At 42.4% G+C, this 25,451-nt stretch overlaps 1 protein-coding gene across 1 annotated transcript; it reads left to right on the plus strand.

The window, feature by feature from the left end:
• The first annotated feature begins 18,247 nt into the window (after nucleotides 1–18,247).
• FAM89A (family with sequence similarity 89 member A) lies at nucleotides 18,248–24,446 on the plus strand. The gene is made up of 2 exons (XM_066178741.1): nucleotides 18,248–18,502; nucleotides 22,442–24,446. The coding sequence occupies exons 1-2, from the start codon at nucleotides 18,248–18,250 to the stop codon at nucleotides 22,598–22,600; spliced, it is 414 nt and encodes a 137-aa protein (XP_066034838.1). The 3' UTR covers nucleotides 22,601–24,446.
• The last annotated feature ends 1,005 nt before the right edge of the window (nucleotides 24,447–25,451 follow it).

The following is a 25,451-nucleotide window of genomic DNA, read 5'->3' on the forward strand; positions in this document are numbered from 1 at the left end:
TGATTTAATTTTAGCAAGCTGTTATCCAGGAAGAACATTAAAAAGAGCCACATAGCATCAGCCTAACAATGAACCTGGCCCACCTTATCTTTGACAGCAGCCAATAAAGGGAACAAGGAGAAGTGCAAAATAGAAGTGCAAAAAAAACAGATGGGGAAAAAATGCTAAGTAGAATTTGAGGAAGATGAATAATAGGTTAAAGCAGGTGGAGGAACTAAAATCATTCCCTTAGTTAGAGTGAGGCTTTATTCCCATGGATGAGCACACATGGATTTCTAGAGAGGCAGCTCCAAGCAGGATCAGTGCTCACAGGGAGCAGCGCTCTGGGCTGTGCCTGAGTGCTCCCTTACCTGATGGCAGCAGTGGAGATCAGCTGTCCTGCCTGCACAGGCAGAGCCGCAGGGATTTGGCCAAACATTCATTTTTAATTTGTTTTTCCTTTTAACTTGAGATAGTGCCCCTAAGATTCAATCAATTTTAACTTCAAGCTGAAATTATGCATCTTCAAAGTAAGTGTTGGTTTCTTCTGTAATTGCTCAGTTAATGGGAAAAGTAGGATTATAATAGTCCTACCAAACTCCTTTGTCCCAAACCAGGCAGATCTCTGCCCTAGTGGTATGTTGTGCTGTCCCCATATCTCCCTCTCACTAGCTTCCTTTAAATTATTCCATTTGGTTTCACGACTTGCCTCCCCTTGATCTCCTAATAGGATGGTGAACCCCTGATCTCTCTCCAGTAGCTCTGCTTGAAACCTAACCTTTCCAGACTGCCAAACTTCCATTTGCCCCTCATTTCCCTCCTGCTGTGCCACCAGTCTCATCAGTCTCTTTCTAAAACTTGAGATTTCAATTTTCTTCCATTATTTTTCTTCTAGGAAAACTCAGCTTAGCCTATTCACTGCTCAACCACCGCAGCAGTTGCTGAGTAACAAAGAATCAGTGGAACATTACAGCGTTTGCAGCGGCTCATTTAACAGCACCACAAATGTTTTGTACAAGGAGAGAGCCATGACTTCTATTTGTTACCGACATTTGGAACATCTCCAGCTCAAACGCTGCAGCATTGGGTTTATTTTTTTCTGATTCGGTAAAACGGAGTCTCCATTCATGATCTGTGCACAGCACGGGCCCACAAGCAAGAAATGGAGGGTGGGATTAATTCCACCTGGAGAGTGTGCCTCGTCCCTCCATGGGACAGATGCCTTTGGTGGTGGAGACCTGTTGCCCACTGCCCTGCTGTGCCAGAGCTGCTCCAGGCAGCTGGCAAGGTTTACACCTGACACTCACCCTTCAGATGGGCAAAGCTGGCTTCAGCTGGGAAATGCTGCCTGCAGGGTGTCTGCCTCCTGAAGTGACAGCAGCACCCATGGTGAGGGGCTGGAGAGGTACTGCAGATGTCAGCACTGGAGGAGATGGGGTGGGGGCATCACTCTTTTGGCAAAAGGCCAGGTTGCACAACAGATTCCCAACCCCACTGCCCTTCCTGCTTCTCCCTCAGGTTATTTCTGGCTTTGCTGACAGCCCTGTTTGTCCATAGGATGACTGTGGGTAACAATGTCAGCTCTGACATTCAGTCATAATTGATCCTCAAGGACATAGAGCAGAACAAAGGATGGCTACACTATAAATTACCAAAATAGGCCACACCCCCTTCTCTCCAGAGCCCTTCATCTCCCCTGCCACCATCTTGCCCAGGGGTTCAGTGGGATTGCAGGTTGTCCGTGGTGCCTGTCCCAGGCACAAGGCCAGGAGCAGCCTTCCCCCTGCACATGGAGATGGTCCAGCACTGGCTTCCTTGAAGGCACTGGTTCTCTCTATTGCCTCCTGCATGCTGAGAAACATTGCCCTGGTCTTCCTGATCTTCTCAGTAACTCACTAATACTGGATGGATCGCTTTGTGGATTGTTGTGCAGGGCAGTGTGTTTGACCATTTCTTCAGTGGAAGCCATAATTACCAATATTCTAATCTGAGGTGCAAGTGCCCGTGACAAACATCCCCAGCTCAGGCAAAAGACTGGACATTCTAAGCTTAAAATTGAGTGATACACAGGTTGGCCTGTATTACTACCTGTGGGTAGTGACATCATCAGTGAAATCATTATTTGAGATAACAGAAGTCTCAAACTAGAAGTGGAATTTTTTTTCATATACGTAAATTTCTTGCGTGGATGTACATACATGAGACATACCTGTTGACCAGCTCCAAGTAATTACAGCCTGCTTTTCTGTATTTCCATCACAACCCAGATAGGGTATATGAGAATTAGGGGTGAATGAGGTCTGCAGGAACTCTGGAAGAGGCTTCTGAGGTGACCCCAGTGAGATGAGAAAGGTACTCACATTCTGCCTGCCTCTTCTTCTTTAATATTCAAAATTTCAAATATTTTTACTAACCCATTTGTCAGTTCACTAATAATAATTACAATGGCAATCACAAGATCAGTGTAAGCCTTAAATTGTGTGTTTGTAATGTTCTGAGACTCTACATTAATTGAATGGTATTATAAAATAAGAAGTTAATTTTTTTTCTGCTTTTTTTTTTAAATTTTATATCTCTGTGTAAAAAGACAGTAGGCCTTGAATCTGTAATAAAAAAAGCAGCTGCCTTCACCTTCCAGCAATAGAAATACAGCACAGCAGACTATATATATATATACACCCCACCCTCAGTCTGCACAGTTGTTAACAAACATGTATTTTACATTTAGCCAGTAACTGCTGTTCAAGGTTTCTCTCTAGGTGCTCAGGGATGAGCTAAACATCACTTTGATTACAGAGTGGTGCATTCCCCATATCAAAAGCTAGCAAAAGTAGTTCCTTTGATAGCAAAAGGAACAGCCAGTGGTGATTAAAACAAGCAGATGTCCTGGGGAAGTGTTTGAAGTGAACTGCAGGCCCTGATCAAAGCACAGGTAGTGTAAGCATACAAGGCTAGCAGGAAGAAATCTGGTATTTTATTAGACCAGCACACACTACTGGAGAAAATGGGCAACTTTTCATACAAAAGCCTTTCTTCAGCTCTGTCATTTGGTGTAATAAAAGGTGTTGTGTCTCCCTACCTATGTTGCCTCTCTCTTCTGTTCACAGACCACTACTGAGCCAATACTCCTGCTGCTACAGCAGAGGAAAGTCTTGCTGACAGACATGATTGATGCCACATGGTCCCACACTTCAGGGGAATAATCTCAGAGTTTAATTATTCCAGTACAGAAATGCAAAGAGAATTTATCTGAATTATTGAAAAAGAGCTCTGTCACAGGAAGAAGAAACAAGCAGTTGAAAGACGTATTTGTCAAAACCCAACAATTCCATTGCAACAATAGCAAAAAACTATTTTTCAACATGATTCAGGTTACCACAGAACAAAGCTGTCTAAAGTCTCTGTGTTTTACAATGGCTCTCTGGCTTTGTTCAACTTTATTCCAGTGTCCTCGGATACTTGTTTTTTCATCTGTAGCTATGCACCCCTCTGCCCTACCTGACTGTTTGTCAAACTGAGACAAAAAGAGCTCTTCTGCCACTTTCTCTCAAGAGCAATGAGCTTGACAAGAAAGCTGAGAAGAGCCCTCTTCAGCTCACATTTGCAAGGACCTCACTGCTTGACAGCTCTTCCTCATCCCTCAGCAGCAGCTTTCTCCATCCCGAGGCCTTGCAATCTCTGCAGGGAAGGAGGCTGAACCGCTGAAAAAAGCCTGAGCCTCATGTAGCATGGCAGAGAGACAACAGGGAGACAGGAAGGAAGAAGGCAAAGGTGATTAACTGGGGTGAGAATTTCTGCAAAGGCAGCGCTTGACATCGAGGTAGGCAACAACTTGAAGAAGGGCAAGCCTCAAGTTCATGTTTTGGCTACAAAAGGACATAGACCAGATTTTGAGATTGGAATTAATTTATCTTGAACGTATAGTTAGATGCCCTGGAGAACTGTGGGACGGGACTAACAGGGCAGAGGCAGGTACTAGTCCTGGGAGGGGTGTGGCTCTTTAGTAAGCCGCTTGTTGAAACTACGTCCCCTTCAGTGGGGCGTGTGTGACGTTCATCTAGGGAAAAAAACAAGACAAGGCCAAGAAGGATAAAATGTTAACCCAAGCCTTTATATTTTGTGCCACTAAACTGAACTCCTTCGTGAAAATTTTTGATCGAAGGCAATGCTGATACAGTTGTAGATCTGCCAGTTTGCTTCCAAGCCGTCTGTGATCAAAGAAACATTTTCCCCAGCCAGCTCTGCTGCCAAACAGGCAGGCAAGCAGGAGTGAGACAGGGTGGCTGACTAATTTCCAAATGTCAAAGTTTGCCTTTAACTGTCTCCCTCCCCCCACCAATTTTAAAGAGGTAGAACTACCTGTTTGTGATGGCAGTGCCTTGGGCAAATGAAATGTTATTGTTCTTGGGACACTGGCTACCAGTGCTGAGCACTGTTCCTGAAGTCTCATCACACAGTAATCCCTGAGGAATGCATCTTCCTCTGTTTCTTCAGGGGATGTTTTTTCTCACTCTATGTAATATTTTGTGAGCAGCTACTGTGAAATCCTGAGTAAATGTCACTTGCACTTTCCTTGTCAGTGAAGAGTGGAGTTCTTGCTACAGATCCTGGCTTTGCAGCGTATACCTGTTTATTGCTCTTACAGACAGGCACAGCACCTTGTGTACATGAGTCTCTCCAGAGGGCATGTAAATAGTTTAACAAATAACACATCACCAAATGTTTTCCCTCTCAGCCCAGAGGCAGAAGAGACAGTATTTCCCCAAATAAACACAGTCTAACCAATCCTTCCATATTCCTGCAGACAAACACTTGGGGGGAGAGATGAAATTGTAACCTTTCCCTGAAAGCTGCTCCAAGTCCTTGCCTGTCTAGGACATGGCACAGTGGAGGTCTTCACTGGAAATGTTGCATAGCTGTGGCACATTAGATCTAGGCCATGGTCTGTAAATCCCCAAAAGTTCTTAATGAAAGATTTGACTCTGCAGCAGTCAAAAATCAAACACTGAGGTATATGCTGAAGAAAACAAGAAACCTCTTCAACAGCTGAGAATCAGAGTGGCAGCACTGTCCATCAGCTACTGCCCATCATCAGCTCACACTGCAAACTGTGAGATGCATGAGATGCAGCCATGTTCTGCTGAGGCTGTAACTTCTATGGAAACTCTCAGAGTGATGTAAAATGGGATAACCCCATCTGTAATTCCCACCCCATTGTATTCCCACTACAATATAAGAAAGATATTAAGTGTGTGTGACTCTTGAGGATGTCCTGTGCAGGGCTGGGAGTTGGACTTGATCATCCTTGTGGTTTCCTTCCAACAGAGCATATTCTGTGATTCTGTGATAAATATCCATAAACACTGAAAAGTTATGTGGAAAGGTGAAAGAAACATGTCAATGGAAAAATAAGAGCTCTTCACTACATACATTAATAGATGCTTGAGAAAAAACCGAGGAAGCAGAGCCCCCTCTCCCCTACATGCATTTCACCATAGATGTTCTTGTTCTCTTTTCCCACATGTTTGGCTTCTCCTTTTCACCGTGCTGACAATTTTACTGTTTTAAGGGTGTTATTTTTCTCAGCACTGTTTCCAGGAAACATTTATTTCTTTTTGCCACATTTCTTTTTATTTCTTTCTTTATTGTCTTACTGGTTACACACCTCACCATACCACTAGGGCTGTGTCCCCCAAATACACACTTCAAATTTGCCTATTTCTCCTCATTATTTTTGATCCAGCAAAAGCCCCAATGACCTTTAAACTGAGCTCCTCCTTCCCTGCTGAGAACCTAACCTCAAAAGAGGCTTTTTTTCTCTCTTTATTTTTTTCTTATTTCAATCCTTCTTTTTCAATGTCATTATCTCTCTTTTCCAAAACCAAAACAACCCCCTCAAAGCTACCCCTGTGTTTATTGTCTTCCAACATCTCCCGTGACTCTCCTCATTGAATTTCCCATAAGGAACCCTGCAACAATCACAAGACCCATAGAAACCCCTGCCACAGTGACGAAAAATGCATTGGCTCTACCTGTGTTGCGAGAGGGAGCACAATTGAGCCTCTCACGTCAATTGTGAACTCTGCTGCTCACGTGGTCTCCTGCAAAGACAGTAAACTAAGCACAGACTCCTGTAGAGAAAATAAAAGCTGGAAGGGCTCCCCTGGTGTGTCACATTGCACTGAAGCTTCAAAAAGGTAGGCAAAAAAACATTTAACTTTTGCAAGACAAGGAAGCACAGTAAAATGTTGCCGAGTGACTAATTTAGAAGAGTGAGAAATGTAAAGGAAATAGACAAGACTGGATTAAGATGCAAGTGTGATACAGAGTAGAGCGGTATATAACTTAGGAAACTCCAAGGAAAAAGAAGGGGACTGGAAGGAATTGGAGCTGGTAAATTCAAAGTTAACCCAACTGTTGCAGATATGGAAAATCGGGACCAGGTTGGCTTAGGAAGGCTGAAATCTGTCTCAGCACCTTGCTGTTCCAGGTTCTCTAACAGTGTTTGTCCCTGGACTATAAAGAACTTGACAACCTAAACTGTCTGTAGCTTTATCAGTTCTTTGGCCCATTTTGCTGTCATCCTAAACTAGGTCTAGCACAATTTAAGTTGCAGAGGACGTACATAAGGGAATATTCTTGCACACAGGGCTGTAGTCTTTTTGAAAATTGTAAAAGCTTAAAGTAGTTAGCAATTTCCCAACCATTGACATCAATAAATTAAATGAGGAAAGAAGGCTGGAAGTGAACTGAATCCTTGCATGAAGTACAAGAAAAAGAGGACAGGCACTTCTTTTGGCTTATCAGAGCTAGGGCAGGAGAAACATCTGATCTTCTCTTGGCTCTTTGGGCAGGTTCTGAGGTACAGCCGTGGATTGCTCTGAGGCAAGGGTACTAAACTAAAGATTTGAGCTCTTTCTACTGCTTGTTCATGAGGCACCATGAATAAGCAGCACCTATGGTAAGATCATGGATGTGTCCCTCCTTCACTGAATAGCTGACCTGGTACTTAAAAACCTGTGACACCACCACTGACATTTATGTATGTAATTAATTTCACATTAACAAATTCTCCAGGTGAAGCTTTTGCTCAAAACCAGTGGATTCTGTATCTTAATATGGAGCCTGTTTTCTCTAATGGTTCATTAAAATAGCCAGTTCTAACTTGATTTTTACATTATTTTTATATAACCATTTGCTTCTACCCCAGAGAACAGATGATGCCAGCTAAACAAATTCATTACTTCAGTGATTACAGTGAGGTTGAATTAAGTGATGCCTTTAGCCTTGCTTGGTAGTGTTCCATTCCTTCTGTTTTTGATAAATTAACCAATGATGATCATGGAGTTTTGATAAACTGACAAGGTTTACTTTCTTCATAAAGCTGTGAGCTTCCTACCTGATAAGCATAAAAAAGACTTATTAAGGCCACTATTTTAAATCATCTTCTAACCTATGTTGTTCTTGTTTATATTTCACTTATTTAATTTTTTATCTTCTCTATTTTGCCTGAACACCAGTAGAAATGAAGCAATGTGTGATGGCTGAGAAAAATTACCATACAAGCAATATTTAAAAGAGTGTAGGTGTACAGCGCTCCCAGTGTAAACTGGGAGGAGAGGAAGAGCCAGAGGGAATAATTCTTTGTTCAGGCTAGGCTGCCTCTGTCATTCAAGAGGACAAAATCAAGACAGTAGGGCATTGCCAGGCTGCACTTCTACTGCCATCTGAAAAGTGCCCAGGGGGAGTTGTGCTGTGCTAGCTCAAGATATTTTCCTTCCCATCTGCTCAAGTTGATTTAGAGAAGTGCATTATACAACCTAACTGCTATACTGAGGTTCAAATGAGTGTGGCAGTGCACTTAACACTTCAAGGAGATGTTTTGAGCTAAAGGAGTGATTATATAAAACCAGGCCTTTCAGTCAGCTATGGTAAAGGTATTGCTATATGGCTGTTAGAAGAAACAAACAAAAACCTAGCAGGAAACCCCCACAAAACAAACCAGAAAGCCAAAACCAACCCAAAACAAACTCCCGAGAAGATGAATATTAAAACTGAGAAAGGCTGAACCACACTCAAGTGTATCAGCAAATGGAGCAACAGTGTGAAAACCAGTGAGAACAAGAGTATAAACACCTCACCTGCACAACTTGGGCACTTGGCAGCGAAACACTGATGTTATCGTATATCAGTTATCCAGGACGTGCTCACCTGCAGTTCTTCAGATCGTCTCGTATCACTGCCAGTATCAAAAGTAGCATTTGTAAATCACACATTAAGTTCTTGCCCTCAGCTAAAAAAACCCCCCACACATTTAGTGTCTGAAATGTGATAAAACTTCACTATTAATACCGCTTAATGGAAAGCCTTCTTCAAGTTCCCTACATTTTCTCTTATAAAACTGATTGTGTCCTTTACACAGGCCAGTATTACAAGTAACACCATCTTTCTTCATCCTTGTTTATGTGACTGTTATGCACCTCCCAGGTCTATTTGGTAAATCAGTATTGCTCTGAAGACCAAGGTCCCCTAAGAAAAAGCTTGACAGTGAGACTGTTTGTCAGCTCTTCTCTGAAACATCCAACATTCAAACACCACAGGTCTCCTGTTGTTTCAGACACAGGCTCTAACCCAATTCTCTCAACAGCTGAAGCCAGTGGGACAGACTGACACTGAATTCCATGAGATTTGGATCAAGCCTCATGGGGCTTATTCTAGGTATACCAGAGGTCCACAGAACATATTAGGGAGCATCTTCCTATGAAAATTTTGGAAAATATCTTAAATTGCACACTTCTTGCAGTTTTAGCTAGCTATGGTTTTGTTGATATTTCATTAAATGAATGAGAATTTAAAGTAATTCATTTCAGAATCAAGTCTAGAGCAGAGACAGCAAGATATTTCAGTTCTGAAATTATTAAAAAATCATGGTATTTATGAGTTACTGTTTATCTTCTGATCTATGATAGTTCACCAAAGTGATATCAAATTATCATTTTATCTCTTTCTCTCTATACCTCAAAGCAATATCAAAGAAAAGCATGACTTGACAAGAATAAAGTTGGTAAATATAAAAGTCTTCATCAAAAGAGTGAGTAACCTATTTTCAAAGCACTGACAAAATTATGTTCATTCTTTTCTAAAAGTTTTCATAATCATTGAAAAATAAAAGAGATGTTTCTTGATATTTTTTTGTTACAGTTGAAAGTTGACAATAATTGTGAGATATCTAAAAGTTATTCCAGGTCACTGGTATTCCAAAAAGTTCTGAAAGCTCATAATTAATTAAAGAGCAGTTGCACTCTGACAGTGATAAAAACCAGTAAGTTGAACTCAAAGCATGCATACCTTGCACTCCACATCTTATTTCTCATAGTATAGCGGTTTGTGGCTTTGCATAAATTACATTTCATTTATCCTGTCACAGTTTTTAAAAAGAAGCTAAGACAGAAAGGAGACTAAGAAGAATGAAGTTGCTTTTGCCTGTCCAACCTGTAAACTCAAAAAGATCTCCACCATTTTATCTCTTTAGCATTCTTTAAAGATGCAAGTGGAAATAAAATTATTGATGTGCCTTAAAAGTGACTTTTATTTTCACAGCAAGTGTTGGACTTGATAGCAATCCTATTTTTGATGGTTCCTATTCAGGCAGTCTCTGTAGGCTTCCATCTTCCCAGGACAACTCAACAGAGAAAAGCGAAGAATCCTTAAGATTACATTTGCCAAATGGAATGACTCTTATTTTTCCAGACTTGCCGAAAATACTTCATAAATCCCTGTTTTTGCCTTCAACTCATTTATATACCTGTTTGTTCCTGTCAGTGACTGATTAGGGATCAGCTTGATCTGATCTCATTTCCAGCACTGATGTTTGGACTTAGCAACTTCCCCTCTTTGTGGATATTTGCTGTCGCATTTCCCCCTGCAGGGGTTTTAGTCTTTTGTTTAACTTTAAGTTTTCGTTTCCTTTTGCAACCTCAACATTTATTGTAGATTGTTTTTTGGGTTAGGCTTTCTCTGTGCCATGCTCCAGATGGCACCAAGTTGTAAAATGACAAAGAATTGACTGGATCACTTTATGGTTTGATCCTGTCTCATGTGAGTTGTCTCCAATTTTGCAGCAGGTGCTTAAGGTGTGTGCAGGAATTGTCGCACTCTAGCACCATTCCTACCTGGCAATGACAGCTGTTGGCATTACAGTTATTCCTCAACGTCTCTACCAATGAAGAAAACCCTGAAAAGCTGGAGGGAGTTCAAGGAAGGAAGATAAACTGAACATTTGGATCCCCCAGAGTGCTGGATGGGTTTCTCTCAGTCCACATGTCAGGCTGGGACAATCATGTCTGTCTGCAATAAATTGAAAAGCATGATTGTGTTGAGAGGCACATGAGCTCAGCACATGCTGATAAGGATCATCTATCCTCCTGGCAGGCACATACATTCCTTGGGCAGGAGACAGAGAAACAAACACACAGTTTGCACTGCCTGAGAGGGGCTTTTCTAATAACGAAAAAGGGGGGAAAAGAGGGGTGGATTGTTTTCACACTATTTGAAATGTAAACTGCTTTGATACAATTTCTTTGCCAGGTTCACACCAGGTAAATATCTGGTATCATGTACTTACACCAAAAAGTTATTTTCAAGCATTATGTTTTCTGCATAGAATGTATTTCATTTTTAAATACTGACAGTATTTCAAAGATACTCCTTTGTACCATAACAGAAGTAGGTTGCCCATACAAATAAGGCCCAAACTTGTTGCTGTTCAGGTGCGACATACTAAAATGCTGCAAGAAGCAATGATTATAGTTCAGCTAGTAGAACATCTGCCTCTGAGTCAGTAATTGCTGATTGTCCCTGCACTGAATTTAGGGGTCACTGGGGCTGCTGAACGTGCTGTTCTTGTATGAAATATGAAACAAAAATTCTAGTCACTTGTTGGCCATTAAACAACCGATGACAGCTTTCATCAGACACTCATAATAGCTTTGCTCCTCTAACTGTGCCAGGTAATTACAGTCTCTCTACCTAAATGAACTTTCAATTACACAGAGCACCTTTCTCCTCTAAACTGTTTAGAAATAATGTTATGCACCGTAAAATGATTTCCCCTGTCCCAGCTCAGTACTGGCTCCATTTCAGCACAAGGCAAGGAGATCCAGGTCCACACGAGGATGCTCCCCTCAAGCACTGGCCTGGCCTCAATTCGGCTGGCTGGCCTCATCCATCCTGTGCAACCCCAGCTGCTGCTGCAAGGAAGCAAGGAAGCCCTGCTGGAATTTGCTCATCCCTCTCCCTTCTGAGGGCCTGCAGAGGAGTGAGACAGAGCCTGAGAGAGAGTTCAACCTTTTTGCAGCAGCAGGCAGAGCTCCAGCCAGGCGGAGGCCAGTACAGGACAATGGCATTTGGCACAGCTGAACTGAAGGGTATGAACTGAAGGGTATGAACTGAAGGGTGTGAACTCAGGTTTTTCACAGCCTCAGTTTCGAACTTAATTATTCAGCAGCTCAGTTCAGGCACAAATCTGTCTACTTGCATTGCAGGAGAGGAAAGATCATTTTATGAGAACACAGGTACATCTGAATATAAAATTATGCCCCCGCCCCAGCCAGCATTGTAGCCATTTACAGCTGAAGAGAAATGTTTATCTCCTGGGCAGTGTAATCTACATCTATCTAGTGAAAACATGTTATCTAATAGATTGCCATATTCAGCCTGGAAAAAAAAAAATCTCATATACACAATCGCTAAGGGAGAACGCAGAGGAAAGAAGGAAGAAATATGATCTCTTTTCTAACATCAGCTGACATAATAGTACATAGTAACTTCCACGTTTGTTCCAAATGACCATTTCGCAGAGAAATAATGAATTTTTTTTTTTAAATTACCAATGACCATTCCTCACTCAAAAAGGCTTTGAGGCAGATACAAATTGCTAGAGAATCTGCAATAAACTGCACTCTGCAAGCACAAGTCCTTCCCACTTCTGTGCACCCGCAGCCATTCCCGCTCAGCAGCTTGCTTCCCGCTGTGCCGTTTCGCCTGCAGATTTAGAACTCCCATCATTTTTACCTCAGATGACCTCAGCCCAGCTTAGACAGCATCCTCCAAATCTGACCCCAATGCAGATCTCACTAAAGGAAAGGGTCTGCTCAGTGTCACTGAGATAATAAGACAAATACCCTTAAAGCCTGTAGCTCTGATCCCCTGGCGATCTGCTTTCAGTAATCAGATTCTGGAAAGCTGTTATTGTAAGTCAAGGCGGACTGTTGAGAGTAAGAAGTGAGTTGTTGTGAGGCTAACAAACTGAACTAACAACACAGCCTGGTAATAAATGCCCCCTGCAACCATCTTTTGGATGAGGCAAATGCTTATCAGAACTGTACTGAACTCATGGGAAAGAGGAGAAAATATCCCAAGCACATTGAAGTCCTTCTTTTCCTTTTTTTTTTTTTTTTGACACTGCAAAAGGAGATGTAGGGAAGATGTGAGGTTAATTTATTACACAGTTACCTCACAAACTCTGCTGGATTCTTTCATGGCTATGAATTTTCATATAATACTGAAATAATAAATTCTTACAGCTTTCCATTGTTTCTCGTTTCATTTTGGGGGATTTACTTTTACCAGCTGATAAGAAATACTAAAATGGTTTACTTTCTCAATTACAACAGAAATCCTGAAAAGAAGGATACATTATAGGATTATGAATTTGGTGTGGTCTAAATTATAACTCTTTTTTTTTTTTCCCTAGAGTTCTCATAATGGGGAAGAATCTATGAGGCTGGAGAGGCAGAATGAAAAAAAGACTGGTACCACTACATCTAATTTAATAAAGTGAGAGGGCAGAATAAGGAGATTTTAAACACAGCATTGCAGTGCACTGAGTGCTGTATTGTGGAGAAGATTTATAGCTTGATCTAAGGTTAAACAGAGATATGAAAAAAACATATTTTGGCACCATCAGGAAAGCAAACAGTTAGATACCTCAACTGGAGGTCCCATCAACTTGACTTTCAGATCCAGTCCTTATTTCTCTTTAGTATGATCCTTTCTATAATCCCAAACCAGAATTTGTGATAGGAAAGCACAGACTTTGAGTCTTTTTTCCCCTTCACAACAAAAAACAGCAGCACTTGGAACTGACTGCAGTGTAAAAAAATACAATGAGAGAGAGGAATTAGACCACTCATCATTGAAGAAATGTAACTACCTATTTGCCACATGCACATGCTATTCAGATTTCCATACTGCATCTCACTGCTTCAACTAGTGGGCATAAATTAGTTCAAAAATCCATACCATCCTCATTGTGAAAAGGAGAGAGGAAAGAGAGCTCTGCTTTGAGTTGCTGCCACTTCAAAAACCAAACCAAACCAACAACACAACAACAAAAAATCAAACCTCACAAGAAAAACAAAATCCTACACGTACATTATTGCTGGCTGGGAGTTGCCATTAGTGATGAAACAGTTACTAACACACACTATTCGATCTCTACAGATCACTCCCTGTAGCCTCTGATTCCCGCTGAATCTATTGGCCTTGCCTTGTCCAGTCCTAACCACCTTTCTGTCACACCTATCCCCCATGCCCTAGACATCTCTCTCCTGTTGTCAAGATTTTCTTCTCTTTTTTTCCTGTTTATCCATGAAAAAGGAAGAATTAGTCTGACTTCACTGCAGCAGGCTCAAGGGTAGCATAAGATATGGCAGAGAAGCTGAGGAAGGCAGCAGCAAGAGTGCTGAAGAGTAAAAGAAGTTTTCTTATAGAATATTAGAAATTAATTGTGTAGGCATAAGTTTAACTGTAACTTGCTTACAGCTTAGCATGAGTGGGTCCTGCTTAAAAACTAGCACAGGTGAACTCTAAATGAACTCTATTTGTTAACATGAATGCCTAAGCAGAGGATGAACAAAGACTGGTTATCTTCAGATAAGGACTGAGACTCTGGAGGGCTCCAAGGCTGGCCCAAGATGTAAGATAAGAGCTGCCCATGTGGGCATGGAGAAAGACTTCAATGAGGTGTTGGTGGACCCCATAAATTGCCATTGGACCCAGAGCAGCAGGGCAGGTGAAGATCTGGTGCACAGACTGAGGGTATAAAGGGCTAGGGATTTCTTAGTCCAGGATCCCTTTCCAGAGACACAGAGATTGAGCATCCATGTGTGGCAGCAGAAGCAAGAAAAGGCAGGGGAAAGGAATAAAGGCATTTGAGACCAGAGCTAGGGGACATTGCTTTGGAACAGGGTCTATGCCAGGACAAGGACAGGATTTGGTGAAAAACCAACAACAAGGGCAACAGCAGCAGGCTGAGAGAGCAAGTGGTGTGTACCAGGGTTTATAGCCACAAGAATACATTTCATCAAGAACTTTAAACTGGAACCTGGATCCCCAAACCTCCATATTTGTGTTTTTAGCACTTTGTTCTGAACCTTCCAAAGGCTGAAGTGTCTTTCTTGGGTATCTATGAGGTAGCAGACTTATAAAAAAGGTAAGAGCCCTCTCTTGCTCCTGTTTACTCAGGTAATTTAAATAGGTGGATCTCTGCTCCAGATGTGAGGATACCACTTTGCTAGGGGCCTAGCTGGAAGACCCTATGCTATGTGTTAAAATATACTTGGGGTTTCAACTTTTAGGCAGAGATGTAAAAATATACCTGGAAAAAAAGTGTCAAAATTAGGACCCGAACATTTTTATTTAAAACTGATGAGAAATGATGCCTAAGAATTGAATGATCTTTAGCTGAAAATCTAATTTCTGTTTGGTTATACCACTATATGGCATCATATATCAGGTTCCAATTATAACCAGCCAATTCTAAATTCTTTTCTGCCAAGTGGCTGAGATTTGCATCATTCCCAAAGCACCACAGAACAGTCTGATCTCTATTCCTCCATATCAGTAATAAAAGCTATAGGCCTCATGAGAAAGAGAGTGTGTTCAGGCACTTTAACTACAGGGGAAAATGGAAGAGTAAAGCATGTGTAACTAATTATTAATTTGTCTTGCTTATGCCCAGTTTGTGGTATCTGAATCCTGACTGGCCCTTGACAAGTAATTCTGACTGAAAGTTAAGCCAGTGAGAGACATCTTCCCAACACAAAAAGGATATGGACAGATGAGCTCTGGTGCATCTTGTTTAGCAAGTTTTAAGATATCCCTGATGTACAGCTGACAAATGTGACACGTGCCACATTGCTGCAAACTCTGGAGTATTACTTTAAATTTCTAATGAATGTAGCTTTAAGCAAAGGCGCTGCTTTGTAGCAGGAAGCAGAGGCACATGTCTTTTTGTCAGTTCTGTTGGGTGGAAAAACATTCCTGGGAATCACAAACCAGGCATTTAAAATTAGTCGATGCTTTTTTACCACGACCTACCTTCAGCTCCCTGTGTCCTCATGTCCTCATTCCAATGTGGATAACGATGCTACCTTCTAACATGGGGCTGTCATAATGAGGAATTCCATTAACATCTGTGGATAACTCAGTTATTAAATGGGAAAGCATCAGAGAAAAGGCTGTAGGGAACAGTTTTAATGTATCATTTCAAGATACACTATAATGCATATAGATCACCCCATTTGGAGAAAGGGTGTTAGTAAATGACGCACAAATGATACACAGGCATTGTGTATCCTCCTAATGAATTAGAAAAGGAAAAACATCACATATGAATACGTAAATTAAACCCTGGCCACAATGAATTTCCCTAAAGAGATGTTATGGGACACCACTCTTCTGGAACTTCCTAATTCTTTGTGACATAGCAACATGTATTTTTAATGTGGGGTTTTTTGAGGTAACGTCCTTAGCAAAGATCAGTTTTGACAAGTAACATGTTTCTGTAGTTCAGTTCTGGGAACCAACAAAGACCAAGAGGTCTATACAGCTAACAAAAGCTTGCTTCATATCCAAAAGACATTAACTGCAAATGACTCCAGCTTCCATTATCACCCTGTTAGAACTAGGTCGGAATAAATAAAGCAGTAGATTTAGATTTTAAAGGATAATTATGAATTTGGTATGAATGAAGGCTAGATAAGGTTGCCAGTTGAGAGAAGGTTCACTGAAGACACAAAAAGTGGGGGCTTTTTTCTTTTTCAGATTACAAAGCTGAGCAGTAAGACAGCGTAAAGGTCTCTGCAATGGTAAGCATGTCAACAAGCTGCCTAAAGGACAAAAGTGTGAAGAAAATGCACTCAGAATTTAATGAGATCAGGTAAACCAAAAAAAAAATTAAGGTGGTCTATTATTAGATAAAATAATACAAGCTTTATCTAATAGCAGTCATCTGGGAGAAAAAAAGGGGGTGTTGAATGGAGAAGAAAATAAATGTAATTCCAAATAAGCAGAAAGCTAGCACAGTGTGTACTTCTTTAGCAAAACAAAGTTTTTGCAGTCAGGCACCCTTGGCTGACACTTTTAATCTACAAAAAGGATGGTTTAAAATGCCTTCAGTTTCATAAAAGCTATGAGCACACTTTTATTTTTCACAATCAACTTGGGCAGAAGCAGCATCATGCCTAACCGGGGGAAAAAAATCTTCTTCATTCCAAGGTAAAAAGCATCTAAAAGCACATCAAGTTGTCTGAGAAGTCAATCCCTAAAGTGGCATGTAAACATGAACAAAGATTGGCAAAAGCTTCCTCAACTGTAAGCAGTTTGAAAACAATTGTCACAGAGTCTGGTGACATTTAAACCATGAAAAAGCCATGTGAGTCTGGGAACAAAACTGAAAGTATGTAGAGGCTTAACTCAAAATGACCATATGTGGGTATTTCTTGAAGAGAAAACCCCACAAACAAAGCAGGGTCATGGGAATAGGAATGCACCTCTAAACAATCTGGTTTTGCAATGGCAGCATATTCCCCGAACTCCAGTTTTATACCCGGCTTTGGTTTGGATTTTGAATAATCCAGAACTGCCCTATTTTTTTTTTTTTTAATTTATTTCAAGAGACTCCGGATATGCAAACATGTCAAGGAGATAGGGAGGGAAACACAAAAGGCACAAAATCAGAGTTGGCACATTGAGGTGGCATCGCCGTGGTACCAGGGCTGCGGCCGCACTGGCAGTTTGGGGGATTCCCGTGCCACATCCCCCGTCCTGGAACATGGCTCCCTCTGCACAGTCTTCTCAGGAAAGCACCTGGGTATTTCTGTAAAGCAGAGCAATAACCCTCTGCGAATAACGCTGGAAGACAGACAGCGAGCTCAGATTGAGACATTTGACTCACAAAGCAGATACGTTTGTGTAGCTGCAATGCTTGGAGATTTAACACTTTTGGTACAAAACTTGGCTGTGGGGATATTAAAGTGTTGTGGATTAAGCCCAGCTGGAAATTAAGCACCACAGCTGCCCGCTTAGCCACCCCCACTCAGCCCTCCCCCTCCCCCAGTGGAATGGGAGGGAGAATCAAAAGTAAAACATGTAGGTTGAGATAAGAACAGTTTAATAATTGCAAACAAAGTACAAATAAAAAAGGTGAATATCCCTTTGGCCAGTTTGGGTCACCTGCCACGGCTACGCTCCCTCCCAGCTTCTTTGGTGTACCTTTTCCCCACTAGAACATGAGGCAGACACACAGAGGCAAAAAAACGCCCTTAGGATAAACACGACTTAGCAAAAATCAAAGCGTCAGTATATTATCAACATTATTCTCATTCTGAATCAAAAACAGAGCAATGTACAGGCTACTGAGAAGCCATCTATCCCAGCCCAAACCGGAGCAGAAGAAACGTCTTGATGGAAAGGGAGAGCAGATGTCTCGTTATCAGGCGACTGATGTACCGCCATCGCCACAGGAGAACCGGTCACCCTCCGCCTGTAGCATTTAATCTGCTTTCATGCCTGCTTTCACTGCGCTTCATGCCTCCCCCAGCCCCAGGGCCGAGCCCGGCGGCTCAGCCCCGCAGCCGCAGGGCGCTTCTGCCTCCCGGGGCCCGGGCACTGGGCGCTGCCGCGGGGCTGTTTCTGCGGGGCACGGGCTGAGGCTGCGCCCGCGGGGACTCGCCTCGGCTCAGACAAAGCGGCCGAGCTGTGGCAGCCCACGGTGGCCCCGGCCCTGACCCAGGGCACCCGCGACGCGGCCCCTCCGCCGCCCCCACCCCGCCGCCTCCCTTCTCCCCCCCTTCTCCTCCCTTCCCTCCGCCGGCCCCGCACGGCTCCCCCGCCCCCGCCCGGCCCGGAGGCGGGGCGGGCTCCGGGCGGCGCCTCCCGCGGCGGGGCCGAGGCGGCTCCTTCCGCCGGTGGCCGCGGCTGCAGCATGAGCGGGCCGGGGCTGCTGGGGCCCGGCGGCGGCGCGGGGCTGCCGCCGCTGCCCAAGAGCTTGAGCGGGCTGCTGAATTCCTCGTCCTCGGGAGGCGGCGGCGGCCAGGGTGGGCGCTGGCGGGACCTGGAGCGGCTCTACGCGCAGAAGTCCCGCATCCAAGACGAGCTGAGCGGCGGCGGCCGTGGCTCGCCGCGCCCGCCCAAGCCTCCCAACCTGGACGCGGCGCTGGCCCTGCTCCGCAAGGAGATGGTGAGCGGGGCGGGCCGGGGCTCGGCGGGGGCGGCGGACGTGGCGAGCGGCGGCGCCGCCACCTCCTGGGGCCAGAACGTCCCCCGGCTCCCACCCCGGGTGGGCGCGGGCGGCCCGGGCCGGTGCAGCCCCCGTTAGCCGGTCGGTACCGGCGGCGGGGAAGGCTGGGGCCGGTGGCGGTGGGGCCGATGGGGATGAGGAGCCGCTCACCGCGCCCTGCGGCACCCACCGGGACCCGGCACCCACGGCGAAAGGCTGGCGTTGAACAATACCCCCGGTGTCGGCACAGATTCGTGCAGCCCAAGTGGCAGCGATTCGGCGTAGCTTTCTCCAGGACTCTGTTTTGATCCTGTAGCGCGGAGTTAGTATAGCGAAATTCTTCCGGGCGACCTGGCGCACCTTTTGATTAAACACTAATTGGGTGTTGGTGCTTTGCTGGTGCAAGCTGCAGCTGTAATGACTAATAATAGCCTAAGCCTTGCGCGCTGGGGATTCTGTAGAATCAGTACAAGAAAGACAAGGAGCCGCTGGAGAGGGTCCAGCGGAGGGCCACAAAGATAATTAGGGGTCTGGAGCATCTTTGTTATGAAGAGAGACTGCAGGAGATGGGCCTGTTTAGTCTAGAGAAAAGAAGACAGAGAGGATCTCATTAATACATATAAATATCTGAAAGGTGAGTCTCAAGAGAACGGTGCCAGACTCTTTCCGGTGGTGCCCAGCAACAGCATGAAGAGCAATGGCCGTAAACTGAAACACAAGGAGTTCCATCTCAGCATGAGGAACAACTTCTTTACATTGGGGGTGGCAGAGCACTGGAACAGGCTGCCCAGGGAGCTTGTGGAGTCTGCCTGTCTAGAGACATTCAAAGCCCACCAGGACATGTTCGTGTGTCACCTGCTCAAGGTGACCCTGTTTTGGCAGGGAGGTTGGACTGGGTGATCTCCAGAGGTGTCTTCCAGCTCTAGTAACTCCACGAAGCATATAAAATATGATATTGCTGAAAATCTGCCCAGTTCAAGACCTTTTTTCTTAGGCTAAAAAGGACAAGAAACTCTCTTGAAAGGTCCTTCTGTGGATTTAGAAGGACAGTGTAACGTGCTGAAATCTTAGTCTGCCACCAGTGTTTGAATAGTTGGAGGTAATTTCTTAAAACTTAGAATTGCCGGTTTGCATTAAAGCTCAGGAAGGATGGGTGTCTGTCAACTGCCAGGGCTTTCTTCTGCAATGCTGTAAAAGGAAACAAGGACATGTGGTCTTAGTCATCTTAAGCCTTTCCAAAAAGACAAAGATAACTCATTAGACAAGTCTAATTATTTTTTTTCCGAATGGCAAATTAAATGAGATACTTCTCAAAGTCATTTGATAACTAGACTTCCCCTTTAAACTTTCCTTTAATACTTGACGATAATTCGATAAAATATTTCTGAAGGAAAAGATACTTCTAAACACATCAAAGACTTTCAAGCAACAGGCTCCTTGGTTCCAGATGTACTTTTCTGTGGGCTGTACAAATTAGAGAGACTCTTGTGTACTAATAGGCTGCCTTTCATCAAGAAGATAAAAGCACTTGATTACTGATACTGAACACTCTTTCTTGCAGCAGCCAAAGATACTTTTATTGAGCGATGGGTTTGCTTTCAATTTCCATAGTGAGTGAGGAAGAAATGCACGGAGCATCTTTCCTTGCATGATCAAGCAAGGCACTGTGTATGTTTTTAAGTTTTTAAAGCTGAGAAAGTGATGAACTTGGATGCTTTGGAGAGGGAGGGAGGAAAGTAGCGGCCATTTCAGAATTGCAATCTGAGGAACAGAGTTACCACAGGAATTGTGCTCTATAGGTTGTCTTATCAAGAGTCAAATCTTGGCTGGCATTAAAAACTCTGCTAATGCTATAGGCTTGGACATTTCTCCAGGCTTTCCTTACCTCAGGAATCACACTTGAAAGTTTTGAAGAGACTGCATTTTTCTCAGTAGACTTCTTGTTTGGTTGTTTGATATTAGTGGCAGCAGCAGAAGAATAAGATATGAAACATAACTATTTGGTTTAAAGACCTGTTACATTAATTCTGCTGAGCAATTTTTCCATTGAAGTTTGTGCTTGGCAGTCAGTAGAATTGAACTTCACAGAAAGTACTGAAGTCCTTTATGGAGCTCAAACAGGAGAGCTGCTGGTGAAAATGCTCCCACTTTCCTTGGGAGACAAAGGTCGCCTGTCTCCAGGTTCACTTTTTGGGCTCAACTCAGTCATGATTTCTTTTTGAACAGTTTTGGGCTGCGGTCTTGTCCCTCAAACATTAAGTTCTCATGCAGGTCTGCCAGGTGGATCTTATGTTTGTATGTCATAGTGTTAGGCCCAATTTCACGGCATCCTTTCTTAGCTCAGGTGAGCAGTTTGTCTAGGTTATGAACGAAAATGGGTGAGAAAGTAGCATAGATGTGAGGTGGTGGAAAGACTTATCTGTAATATCCTGGCAGCCAGCACAGTGTTCCATGTCTTGTCCTGAAGTCTTCACATTTAGCCTGTGCAGGACTTCATGTTTTGGCTTCATGATGTCACTAAGTAATTTGTGTTGTTCTTGAAAGATGCCGCATCCTATTTTTCTCCGTAGCATTCTGGGGCATGATTTGTTTTTTCTCCTCACTTTTAGAAAGAGCTGCTGGTAGGATAGTTCAGCAATATCAAAGTAAGATCTTCATGCTAGCGTCTTGTGGTTTTCTTGTGTACTGAGTGTATTGTCCTGAGAATTCAGAAGTATAAGGTGAGGTAAGGTAAGAGTTCTCATTCTGAGTAAAATACAGCCTGGTGTTCAGGTTGCAGTAAAGGCTGCTAGATTGATTTATTTATTTATTTATTTATTTATTTATTTATTTATTTATTTATTTCCTCTTGACATGAGTTGTGGCAAAAACTTCTTTGATGAAACTGAGGCTCACTAGGAACAGTCTGTCGGCTTAACAGTTCCTTGAAAAATATGGCTGAAATGCTTCTCTATAATGCTTCTCTATAACCTCTTCCTGGGTGGTGGTTTAAATTTGCTGCGAGACAAAACCTAGTTTTAATTTGATCTGACTTGGATAGGTGACAATGTCAAGTGAACTCTCCATTTTGTTGCCAGAGAGGAAGACTGAATTGAGTTAAATGAGCAGCTTCATTTCACTTTGCAGTGCAACATACTGGTTTAGTACCTGACATAAAGATGCAGCCTTTTTTTTTTTAAATGGTTCTTCAAATGTTTAATTCGCTCTGGAACTAATGTTTGAGAGGCTTAAGGACCGAATTATTAGGTGCTTAACTATTATCAAGTCTATGCTTGAGTGGCACATGAAAATACTTTGAAGATTTGCAAGATAGGACATTTGTCTTTGTGTCACTTCTGCTTTAGTTTTGCTGCCTTAAAGTAGTGTGGTGTATTGTGCTGGACAGTCTGGCTTTGTCAGATGCCCAGGTACATCAATATACAAAAGAAAATTAGAATAGAAATACTTAGCTGGGAAGTGGGAAAATCAGTCAGAGTCCCATTTGAAATTTTCACTCCAGACCGTTTCAAACAAAAACAGAGCGCGTTGTGATGGTGTGAGAGAAAGATGTGTGAAAGACACACATTGTTTCTGGAAAAATATCTCCCTTGCATAATGAGAAATATAGCCTTTATGAATTTCTCTGCCATGGTTGCCATGGCAGTGAACTGCTTTTTGAAAGTTAAGCACACTGTTCTAATACAACATTTTGAAGAACACTTTGGATTTGTTCTGAATTATTGTATCACATTGTTTATTGTTCTTTTGTCCACCAGTCACCTTAGGAAATGAATTTTACTTCCACATTTCAGAACTGTTCAAGGTGGAAAGAAGCTTGAACCTCCTGTTTAGCAACAAAAGGTACATACTGCCATAGAAAGGCAATTGTAATGATGATTGTTTGAATTGCTCCCCCTTCAGGTTGGCCTTCGGCAGCTGGATATGTCATTGCTGTGTCAACTCTACTCCCTGTACGAATCCATTCAAGAATACAAAGGTGCCTGCCAAGCCGACTCTAACGCAGACTGCTCGTATGCCCTGGAAAACGGCTTTTTTGATGAAGAGGAGGAATACTTCTAGAAGCAGGAAGATTCCCCTCAAGGCTGACTGAACTGAGGTTCTTTTGTCCTTCTCTCCCTGTAACACACCTCAACAAGAGCAACTGGAATTTATATGGATCCCTCTTCCTGAGAAGGAACACCCAGCTACCCCGAGTTGTGTTAAATTCTCTTATTTTAACAGGCTGTCAGTACAAGTTACTCATGCAAATACCACTTGAGCAAAGTGCTGTACTTTTAACTTTTGAAGAGTCCTCAGACATGCTTGACAAGAGTTTTCAATTTAATTTGGAAGGTGGGTGTTTTCATCTTACAAACATCGGTAGCTTATAACTGGAATTTTAATCGTAGAAGACGGCAGCGACTTCCTGAGTTGTAATAACTTTGTAAGGGGGGAGGGAAGCCTCCGCTGTGGTGTAAATAGCTCTAGGCGATTTTTGGGGGCGGGGGGTCAGTGGCATTGATAAATGCATTTTGAACAGGCATCTGGATGCACACACATCCTCAGCACTACTAAGCTAGCTCTGCTCTTACCGGCTGCATCCAGTTTTGTACTGGATGAATTGTTTACACAGTTATTTTTTTTTTCTCCTTAAGCTAATTTATTCCTAGCTTACAAGCTGTACATGTGATAGTGAATATTATCAGCAGGGTTTTTTCCTTCTGTTGATCTAATTCACTTTCTTGGTACTGCCAGTTGGCGTTAACTTTTATACTCTTCTCTGGATTTCTTGCATCGACGTAGCTCTTTGACCTGCTAAACGCTGCTCTGAAATGGTTTGCTTAGCTTTTACTGCACTGCATAGTAAAAGCACATTTTCAAACATAGTCTGTCTGCCACTATGTGGCTTGGAATAACATGAACTCTTGTGCAAGTGTTCTTGATCATATGAAGAATAAGGAAACCTCTCATATGACACAATGGGACAAATTGCAATATTTTATACTGGGTGAACATTGTTGCTGTAAGGTAGATGACAGCTCTTTTTAAAAATGCAAAATAAGTATTTTGAGCACATACTTTGCATATGTTAAAACTTTTTATACTAACTTGTTCTTTGAAATATAACTTATTTTTGTTTTCAGAACTTACTAAAGCACTTGATTAAGTTTTTATTAATTCATAGTGTGAAATGCTTAATCAGCTGAGAGTTGCCAACTATCTGAGTTTTCACCCTTCTTTAATTTAAGTAAAATCAACTCCCAATGCGATACTAGTTTCTAAAATTTAATTCTGAAGATTGCTGTAAAGCACAGTGCCTGAATATTGACACAAGGTAATAATTAAGGGCTTAAACCTCAAAGGGTTTTTGCATGGTTCATGTCTGGCATGCATGCAGTTTGCAGGAAGAATTGGAGATCACATTCTGGGGTAGCTCCTCTGTTAGTTTTTAACAAAGGCTAGGATGTTTCAGTGATAGAAGCCAAGAGACTTCCAGGGTGCATTCCCTCTAAAACTGGCTTATTTTAGTGGAATTCAAAGGCCACAAGAGTAAAGACTGTGCTGTAATTGTGTACGTGTATAAGTTCTTAAGCTAGTCTGTGGCAGTGGTTGGATATTTTTTTAATGTTAATTCTGGTCTAATTGCTTCACTCACCCAAAACTAAACTGAATGATAAGGAAAACACAGATAATTCAGATAGTTACATGTGTACTTAAAAGTTGTGTGCCTATGTGTGTATACATGTATAAATATATATACACACACATATTTACATGCAACTTTATGCTTTGACTTATGAATGTATAAGCTTTTAGTACAATTTGCTGTGCTTTTAGTATTCACAGGAGGCTTTTTCTGGTCTGTTGAAGTACTGCTATTTTCTTGCTCTTTTCCCAAGAATAAAAAGCATGATGTTTAGCATAACTGTTTAATGTTGTGTGTATTTTAATTTATCTTATCAGTGAATACAAACCTTACCCCCCTTCCCAACCCCATTTCCCATAAGAAAACTACAACTAGTCATCACCCTGGACTGAAGGAAACCATTTTAAAATTACATTGGGAAAACTTCCACCTATCTCTATTTGGAATGGAATTTCCTGCTACTCTGTCTTAATTGGATTTTACTTGGTTTTGAAATCAGGAGAAAATCCTGTTTCTACTACTAAAACTAATGATTCTGTTTTACAGATCTTTAGACAGTGCCGTTCCTTAGTAGTCTCGGTGGTGAGAATGGACTTCAGCAAGATTCACAGTACTTTCTCTGGCATAAGTTAAAAAGTGAAATGATTTATGTTTCTAATCATGCTCATGATTTGGGCAACATGGAACATTTGGCTGGTATTCCCTGTACCAAGGGAAGAATAAAAGTCCTAAAGCATCACTCCACAAAATTCGGACTGAAAACCAGGATGGATTATAGGGACTTGCTAAGTTTTCAGTGCCCTGTTCCTTTTAATAACAGCATCTGGTGAGGGAGAGAAGTTGTAGTGTGTATTCCTAAGGAAAACTCAAATAGGTTTTAATACAAGAAGAAATTTGTTATAAAGTCAATAAGCAGCTGTTGCAGAGGCTGATTTCTATGCCTTGGTGTTGCAGTTGTGAGCTGTATCTCTTTACCACATTATGACAGCACGAGGCAGGGGAATCGCTCTGAAAGAGGGGTGCTTGGTAGGAGAGTGTAACTTAAAAACTGAGTAGTTGCTACAGGCAGCTTCAAGTCAGAGTTTGGTGTGTGCACAACAGAACAGAGTCAATGTTACTACTAAAGCTTCCTATCCATGGTCCAAACTACATCCCAACATAGCTTTCCCATTTTGACTCCATAACCCCAGTTCATCTTAACTCCTAAGTTTTTAAGGGTATCTTTTAAGGATATAGGGAAAGGAACTTCTCTACCCAGTGAACACTGCGGAGCTTTTTCAGTCC

Source organism: Chamaea fasciata, unplaced genomic scaffold (genome assembly GCF_029207755.1).
Source record: "Chamaea fasciata isolate MVZ Bird 193981 ecotype frontalis unplaced genomic scaffold, bChaFas1.0.hap1 SCAF_3, whole genome shotgun sequence".
Lineage (NCBI taxonomy): Eukaryota > Metazoa > Chordata > Aves > Passeriformes > Sylviidae > Chamaea > Chamaea fasciata.